This window comes from Hyla sarda, chromosome 4, assembly GCF_029499605.1.
Source record: "Hyla sarda isolate aHylSar1 chromosome 4, aHylSar1.hap1, whole genome shotgun sequence".
Classification (NCBI taxonomy): Eukaryota; Metazoa; Chordata; class Amphibia; order Anura; family Hylidae; genus Hyla; species Hyla sarda.
In genome coordinates, this window is record NC_079192.1 from 137,536,162 (window position 1) to 137,545,839 (window position 9,678).

The following is a 9,678-nucleotide window of genomic DNA, read 5'->3' on the forward strand; positions in this document are numbered from 1 at the left end:
ATAGTTATCTCCTTTTAAACGTTCCATAGGCAAGAGGGGAGGTTAGTAGGCTCGACACGTATTGCCAGAAATTGTGGCTTACGCAGTGGTATTGCCTGCTTCATATTCTTAACCATATATAGACAGTATTAATATCTGTAAATTTATCATGTAATTGAAACATTTTCTTTCTTCAACAGGTGAGAACTAAAGATCGTGCTTTTGACAATGTGAGCCACCTAATAAAATACCATGTGGAGAATGAGTTACCTATAACTTCATCTGGAAGTGAGCTCAGTCTGAGGCAGCCAGTGAGGAGGCAAGAAGTTGATACTCTTCAGGATTAAATGGACTGCATTTATATTGCCTGCAAATGAACTATTTGAACACATTTTTTCACATGTAAACACAACTTAAGGACCTACTGTATTTTTCGCCATATAAGACGCTCCGGTATATAAGACGCACCCACTTTTAAAGGAGGAAAGTATAGAAAAAAAAGATTCTGAACCAAATACAATGTAAAGTATAAGACAGTGATCTTCAACCTGCGGACATCCAGATGTTGCAAAACTACAACTCCCAGCATGCCCGGACAGCCGTTGGCTGTCCGGGCATGCCAGGAGTTGTAGTTTTGCAACATCTGGAGGTCCGCAGGTTGAAGACCACTGGTATAGGAGGTAATACTCACGTGTCCCCGCCGCTCCGGACCCATCACCACTGCCCTGGATGTCGCCCTCCATCGCTGTTGCCGCGTCCCCGGGGTGTCCCCGTCGCTCCGGAACGTCTCTGCTGCCCGATATCCTCGCTCTCCGTCGCCGCCATCACGTTGCTATGCACGCCGCTCCTATTGGATGAAGGGACAGGGTGCGCAACGACGTGATGACGACGAAGGAGAGTGCTGGCCATGCAGGGGATCCTGGCACGGAGCAGACACCAAAGAGGCAGGTAAGGTCCCTCCCGGTGTCCTGTAAGCTTTTTGGGACGCTGTGATTTCACCGCGGCAGTCCCGGACACCCCGACTGAGCAGCCGGGTTAGTGTCACTTTCGCTTCAGACGCGGCGGTTAGCTTTGATCGCCGCGTCTGAAGGGTTAATACAGGGCATCACCGCGATTGGTGATGTCCTGTATTAGCCGCGGGTCCCGGCCGTTGATGACCGCAAGGATCGCCGCGATAGGATAGGGTTTTAATGTGTATTTGCCGTATAAGACGCACCAACTTTTCCCCCCCAGTTTTGGGGAAGAAAAAGTGCGTCTTATACGGCAAAAAATACGGTAAATCAATTACAAGGAGACACAGTTAATAATACATTAGGTCTCTATAGGCCACTCTTTTTAATGTAGATGTGAAATACATTCAGGAAGAGTTTTTTTTTCTACAACTGCTGTAGAAATAGCAAATTTCTGTATAAAAATATACAGGCAAATAATACTTGAAAGCACAAACCCCCACATAGTACATCAGAGCCAGCCAAAACAAGCGGTATGTGCCTTGGAAGGAATATTCTTAGCAGGGTATATTTTTTTGTATATATTACAATCATCTCTACAAATCTCAGTATACTGTGCAAAGCTTTATGATACTATAGGAAGTTGTATAATATGGCTCATATTAAATTGAAATAATGGAAAAACAATTAAGTTGGCATGTATATACATCTAATGAGTTCAACATGAAATTTTAGTAACATTATATTTTTACTAACAGTAAAATCTTTCTTTTCTACTGTAAATAGACACCTATATGGATCATTATAAAACTTCCTTTGTTTCTCTTCGACTTTTTTTTTTTAAGGGAAATACAGTATATTAATAGCATCTGTGATAAAGGATGATGTAATATTAGAGTAATAATAACATTTACATTGCAAGTATATTAAGTAATTTTAGCAGTCTGGATTCTATGCATAAAACATACGTTCAATAACTGATATCACATATTTTTATATGCAATAGGATTACAGGTATGAATTAAACCGCAGTAGCATTTTCACCATGGATATCTATGTAGACTTCCATAGGGAGCCTTATTGCTTGCCTATTTTGGTCACTGATTTGTATCAGATTATAAATATTTTGCATTGGCTTTTAACGACTGATGCTAAATACTGACCTACATATCCAAGTCGGAATAAGGTCATATGCTAACTGGGTTTCTATGAAATTGCCTATAGTTTGAGGGTACCCAAGACACGTATTCTCAGAACAGGAAAAAGGAAAGTGCCAACTCTATAAATGCTCAATTATAATAACTACATGCACTTACAAGCAATGCAAGTATTAACAGATCTTAAAGGAGTAGTGCGGCAAAAAATAACTTATAACTTAGGGGATAAGTTATAGATCGCGAGGGATCCGAGCTCTGGGACACCCCGCAATCTCCTTAACAAGGCCCCGGCAGTTTTCTGGAAGGGGGCGTGCCAACCCTCACACGAAGCGCTGGCTGACATGGGGTGTGTCAGCCGCAGCTTCCTGCAAGGGTCGGAATGGCCACTTCTGGCAGATTGCCGGGCCCCATTCAGGAGATTGCGGGGGGTCCCAGTGCTCTGACCCCCCGCGATCTATAAATTATCCCCTATCTTTGGATAGGGGATAAGTTATTTTTTGCTGCACTACTCCTTTAATATGAAGTCATGATGTATCTTAGATACAAATACCCTACATACTGTATGAGATGCTGCCTGCAGATACGTCAAGGCTATGAAGCTACTTTGGTCACACTATACTTAGATTACAGTGTCTCACTGCAATATTGCACTTAATATAAGTGAATAGGGCTGCTGTGCAACATATCGCAACTTCAACGCGACAGCTGTAAAAAATCCATCTCTGATGGGCTTTGCCACCATTGACCTCAATACAAATTCCATGTTTTTTTTTTTCTTTTACAGCCTAATCCCAACTGTAATAAAGTCTTTTGACAGTAAGTGACACTAATATTTTGGTTGCGCTTCTTAGGCTGGGTTCACACCACGTTTTTGCAATACAGTTGAACCAGTATACGGTTGAAAACCGTATATACGGTTTAAAAATGATGTCCAGTTGCATCCATTTTTCTAAGAAAAAAAGTATACGTTTTTAACTTTTCACTCCATTATGAATAAAGTTTTAGTTGTTTGATTAAAATTCCACGAAAAAAACTGTGCAAAGTCAAAAACCGTATGGTGAAAACCGAATGGAACCATACACACATATGGTTCTCTACGGTTCCCACTGACTCCCATGTTAGAAAAACCATATACGGTTTTTCACCCGGACCAAAAACAGTGGTAGGCTATGATGCGATTTGACGTTGTGCAGCACAGGCCCTAGGCAGTGATTTAAATTTGACAGATCCTCAGATGCATTCACTTAAATGCACACCTCTTAATTCTTGTGATCGGTAGTGATCGCTGTGGTTTGACCGCACTTATCAGAAAGTGATGATATATATGTGTATATATATATATATATATATATATATATATACACACACACACACATACACACACACACACACAGGTATGACATCACTCGGTAAGACTGGAATACCCTTTAAAGGAGAACTCCAGAATATAAAAATTGTCCTACATACTGCCGGCAGTAAAAAAATAAAGATGTACATACCTTCCTTCGCTCCCCCAGGGCCTCCGGTAACCGTCTCCGGTGTCCGCCGTGATCCTCTTCCTGGTTGCGGGTGGTCGGCGAGTGATACTGCACTGCCAATCACCGGCTGCAGCAAAGTCCTGACTCGGCCGGCGATAGCCTGAGCGGCAGTGTCACGTTTTCGGCCCTGTGTCTCCTTTTCGGTGATTGGCTGAGTTTAGTATGACACCGGCAACCAGGAAGAGGATCGCAGCGGAGACTGGAGCTTGTTACCGGAGGCCCCGGGGGAGCGAAGGAAGGTATGTACATCTTCATTTTCTTTTCTGACGGCAGTATGGAGGACAATTTTTATATTCTGGAGTTCTCCTTCAAATTTTTTAAACTAATATCTGATAGCAAGCCATTGTAGTATAGAAAACAGGATGTTTATTTTATTTTTTTCAAACAATATAAATAGGTTTTTTTTTAAAGAAATTATTTTTGTCTGTTCCATCTAATACATTCCATATAAGAAATAACAATGTGAAAAAACTGTACTCTTTCTTGTTTCATAAAACATAATTATTTTAAATAAATATTAAATTTCTCTACTTAAAACTTGTCTTTTTATATTTTACTTGATGACATATAGAAAACAAATCAGCACTGTCTGGGTTCCCCAGGGATCGGTCCTGGGTCCTTTACTCTTTTCACTCTACACATCCCCCATTGGAAAAACAATCAGTAGATTTGGTTTCCAGTACCACCTCTATGCTGATGACACCCAACTCTATACCTCTTCCTCCAACATCACCCCTGCACTCCTACAGAATACCAGTGACTGTCTCTCTGCTGTTTCAGACATCACGTCCTCTTTATATCTGAAACTAAATCTTTCGAAAACAGAACTTCTTGTTTTTTCTCCATCAACTGATACTGTACCTAACCCTGACATTTCCATCTCGGTATGTGGTACTACCATAACTCCCGGGCAGCAGGCTCGCTGTCTTGGAGTTATACTTGACTCTGATCTGTCTTTCACTCCCCATATTCAGTCCCTTTCACGTTCTTGTCACCTGCATCTCAAAAACATTTCCAGAATCCGCCCGTTTCTCACTACTGAAACTGCTAAAACTCTCATTATTGCTTTGATTCACTCCCGCCTCAACTACTGTAACTCTTTACTAATAGGCCTTCCTTTCTCCAAACTCTCTCCTCTCTCCTCCAGACTCATCTTCCTCTCCAGCCGCTACACCGACGCCTCCTCCCTGTGCCAGTCACTACACTGGTTACCAATTCAGTCCAGAATACAGAACAAAATCCTCAGTCTCACACACAAAGCTCTCCACAATGCTGCACCTCCCTACATCTCCTCTCTCATCTCTGTCTACCATCCTACACGTTCTCTCCGATCTGCTAATGATCTCACACTAACATCTTCTATAATCCGAACTTCTCACTCCCGTCTCCAAGACTTCACTCGTGCTGCACCGATTCTCTGGAATGCTATACCTCAATCCCTCAGACTCAACAACAACATCCATAGTTTCAAACGTGGCCTGAAAACACATCTCTTCAGACAGGCCTACAACAGTCTCTAATTGGCCTCAACATATCCTCAACATATCCCCACACCTCTTGTTTGAATAGTTATTGTGTAATATTATGTCTGATACTTGTCTTTGTTTGTACCCCATAATTGTAAGCTCTGCAGAATCTGTAGGCGCTATATAAATAAAATTATTATTATTATTATATATGTTTTAAAATAGGTGTAGTGCAAAATAATGCAGATCACTTCTAAGAGAGCAGACACATGGTGAAATCAGTAAAAATGAGTACAATGAAAGTTTTGGTAAAACAGAAGAAGTGGAAAGTGTTGTGGGCTCTGTCAGGATGTAGGTGTAGATTCCAGATACAGTAGAATCTCCCAATAGCGGCCATTTACAGGGAATAAAAAAGTGTCCCCTATTGGGGAAAAAGGCTCAAAAATCTTTCTTAATGATAGAATACTGTCCTGTACTCATTCCAGAGTGGAATTACCTATAAAACATGATAAAAAGCAGTATTACAGTAGAATCTCCCAGTGCCGTTTAATCACCCCTTATCCCTCCCCGGTATAATTTCATCCCCCCTTTATACCCTGTGCCACCTTATTCCCCCCGTGCTTGTGCCAAATTACCCCCCTTACCCCCTGTGCCACATCATTTCCCCTTGATCCCCTGTGCCATTTAATTTCCCCTTTATTACCTTCTGTGTAAACTCAATGAATGATGTGGCCGGTGGACATACAAAAGCAGGAGACCACTGTTTAAACAGTGGTCTTCTGCTTCTGTGCTGTGGCTTCTGCGGGGGGGGGGGGGGGGGTGGAGTGTCCAAGACCACTATTGGGAATGTCCCCTATTCGGAGGGTGCAAACACATTAGGTCTTATGGGACTCTGCCGGGGAATTAAAAACTGTCTGCTATTGAATGTCCCCTATTCGGAGGGTGCAAACACATTAGGTCTTATGGGACTCTGCCGGGGATTTAAAAACTGTCTGCTATTGGGAGGTGTCCCCTAAGGGAGATTTTACTGCACCAGTCTAAATCTGGTCCACGAGCACTTTTTTGACAATGCACATGAACAGTGTGTAGTGTGCCTCGTTCTCATGAGTGGAACAGTGATTGTGCACAGTTTTCTTTTCAACCAAAGCAGGTTAATATTGCACAGAGGCCATTCTGAAAAGCCACAGATGTGCTCTACTGAACTTTAATAAAGCTGGAGGGCACCCACAGAATTCACAGAAAAGAGCATACATTTTCTTTTCCGTAAGCACATACAATGCATTTTACAGGGATTATCACCTCTTCAGTAGGCCCTGGCAAAGAGGGAAGAATACAGTGGGGATCAAAAGTTTGGGCACCCCAGGTAAAAATTTGTATTAATGTGCATAAAGAAGCCAAGGAAAGATGGAAAAATCTCCAAAAGGCATCAAATTACAGATTAGACATGTTTGTAATATGTCAACAAAAGTTAGATTTATTTCCATCATTTACACTTTCAAAATAACAAAAAACAAAAAAATGGCATCTGCAAAAGTTTGGGCAACCTGCAGAATTTATAACATGCACTGCCCCCTTTGCAAAGCTGAGACCTGCCAGTGTCATGGATTGTTCTCAATCATCACCTGGGAAGACCAGGTGATGTCAATCTCAAAGGTTTTAAATGCCCAGACTCATCTGACCTTGCCACAACAATCAGCACCATGGGTTCTTCTAAGCAGTTGTCTGGAAATCTGAAACTGAAAATAGTTGACGCTCACAAAGCTGGAGAAGGCTATAAGAAGATAGCAAAACTTTTTCATATGTCAATATCCTCTGTTCGGAATGTAATTAAGAAATGGCAGTCATCAGGAACAGTGGAAGTTAAAGCAAGATCTGGAAGACCAAGAAAATATCAGACAGAACAGCTCGCAGGATTGTGAGAAAAACAATTCAAAACCCACTTTTGATTGCACTATCCCTCCAGAAAGATCTGGCAGACACTGGAGTTGTGGTACACTATTCCACTGTAAAGAGATACTTGAAAAATATGTTCTTCATGGAAGAGTCATCTGAAGAAAACCTCTTCTACGTCCTCACCACAAAAATCGGCGTTTGAACTTTGCAAATGAACATATAGATAAGCCTGATACATTTTGGAAACAAGTTCTGTGGACCGATGAGGTTAAAATGTAACTTTTTGGCCGGAATGAGCAAAGGTACGTTTGGAGAAGAAGGGGAACAGAATTTAATGAAAAGAACCTCTGTCCAACTGTTAAGCATTGGGGTGGATCAATCATGCTTTGGTGTTGTATTGCAGCCAATGGCACAGGGAAGATCTCACGAGTAGAAGGAAAAATGGATTCAATAAAATTTCAGCAAATTTTGGATGCTTACTTGATGCCATCTGTGAAAAAGCTGAACTTAAAGAGAGGATGGCTTCTACAAATGGATAATGATCCTAAACACACCTCGAAATCCATGGGTGATTACATCAAGAGGCGTAAACTGAAGGTTTTGCCATGGCCTTCACAATCTCCTGACCTCAACATAATTGAAAATCTATGGATAGACCTTAAAAGAGCAGTGCGTGTGTAACACTCACGTTTCTGAAGACAGGAACTCCGGTGGATGTGGATCCGCTGGACCCGTGTGGCAGATGACTCGGACCGTGCCAGGGAACGGAGTCTAAGGTGCCGCTGGTCTTCACCAGAGCCCGCCGCAAAGCAGGATGGGCTTGCTGCTGCAGGCGACACCCAGGTCGTAACCCCCGGCAACGGCTCGACCACACAGGCGGCTGAGGAGATGCAAAGCACAGAAGGGATGAGACAACTCGTAGTCAGGATAGCTGTAGGTCAGGGCAGGTGGCACAGTAGCGTAGTCGGGACTTAGCAGAAGTTCAGTAGGCAGGCGGCAGAGAAGCAAGGTCAAGGTCACAAGAGCAGGAGATCTGGTACATGGCAAGGCAATACAAAGGAACGCTTTCTCTAGCGCACAAGGCAACAAAGATCCGGCAGAGAACTGAGGAGGGTGGAGGAATTTATCAACAAGACACAGGTGGTTACACTAATGAGCTTACTGGCCCTTTAAATCTTAAAGCTCCAGCGGGCGCACGCCCTAAGGGACGGGGTCACTCGCGCCGGAGCAGAGAGGCGGAAGCAGAGGCAGGGGAAACACCCGGAGAGTGACGGACTGGGGCTCGCATGCGGGTGTGTCCCGCAATGCGAGTTCCAGCCCCGTCGGCAGCAGAAGGTAAGGGGACCATGCACTCACGGCCAGCATGTGAGGCAGGAGCGCATAGCGTAAGAGCATGACAGACAGCCCAGAAATCTCAAATAACTGGAAGACTTTTATGAGGAAGAATGGGCAAAGATACCTCAAACAAGAATTGAAAGACTCTTGGATGGCTACAAAAAGCGTTTACAGGCTGTGATACTTGCCAAAGGGGGCAGTACAAGATATTAACTCTGCAGGGTGCCCAAACGTTTGCAGACGCCATTTTTTTGTTTTCTGTTATTTTGAAAGTGTAAATGATGGAAATAAAATCTAACTTTTGTTGACATATTATAGAAATGTCTAATCTGTAATTTGATGCCTTTTGGAGATTTTTCCATCTTTCCTTGGCTTCTTCATGCACATTAATACAAATTTTTACCTGGGATGCCCAAACTTTTGATCCCCACTGTAGCTGTGAAATGCATTGTCTGCGCTTATTATTTATATTCCATTTTATTATTTCCACTGTCTGGTATGGGTTTATCTTTGTTATGGCCAGCACAACTACCCAACTTTCTAAAGTTAGCGCAATATATACCACTCTTTGTACCCACATCTAACCTGGTAACGGCACATTGAGCACCACCTATGGATAACCTTCAAAGTCCACAATTAATTTTCCTAGTGCAAATCCTGACCAACTGAACGTAACCTTAAGATATGTTGACCCCAGTAAAAAAAACGCAGCCGCCACTGCTTAACACTTCATCCCCCAAGGACTCACAGCAAAAAACCTCCGGATGTTCATGGCACTGACCCCCCGGTGCTCACAGTGGAAACAGGACAGCTTGCAACAATTCGAATAAAGACGAAAAGAGCACTCGGCACACAGGTTCCGGACAAGCGGATTATTTGCAGGTGGAAATGCTCAGCAACAATTGTTTCGCTACTCGCAGGTAGCTTTTTCACAGCCTTAAGATATGTTGACACAGCAGAACATTTCCAGGAGGACATTATGCAGGTCTCAGGCACCGACAGCGCCTGCGCTAGGACTGCTCGGAAATGCGTTGTCTCCATAGACAGCAATACATTTCCAAGCATACAGTGTCCATATTAGGATATCATCAGGCGTCAGACAAACCTGTCACTCCTCAGACAATCCTACCTCAGCCAAAACTCCGTCACACCTCAGACAAACCTACCTCAGCCAAACCTCCGTCACACCTCAGATAAATCTACCTCAGCCCTCAGCCAAACCTCCGTCATGCCTCAGACAAACATTGGTCATGCCTCAGACAAGCCTCTCTTAGCCAAACCTCTGTCATGCCTCAGACGTCAATAGAACGTCCGTTTAAGTTTTACAGCCTCCCTATGCTAACTGCGTAGTGGAGGAAAG

General features: G+C 43.1%; 1 protein-coding gene across 2 annotated transcripts in view; it reads left to right on the top strand.

The window, feature by feature from the left end:
• The window catches only part of SHC4 (SHC adaptor protein 4), a 98,892-nt gene extending 98,350 nt beyond the window's left edge, over window positions 1-542 (top strand). For both annotated transcript variants that reach the window (XM_056572260.1, XM_056572261.1), the window contains one exon: window positions 180-542. In XM_056572260.1, the coding sequence (XP_056428235.1) occupies window positions 180-326 (147 nt within the window). In that variant the 3' untranslated portion in view covers window positions 327-542. The remainder of the gene's footprint in view (window positions 1-179) is intronic.
• The last annotated feature ends 9,136 nt before the right edge of the window (window positions 543-9,678 follow it).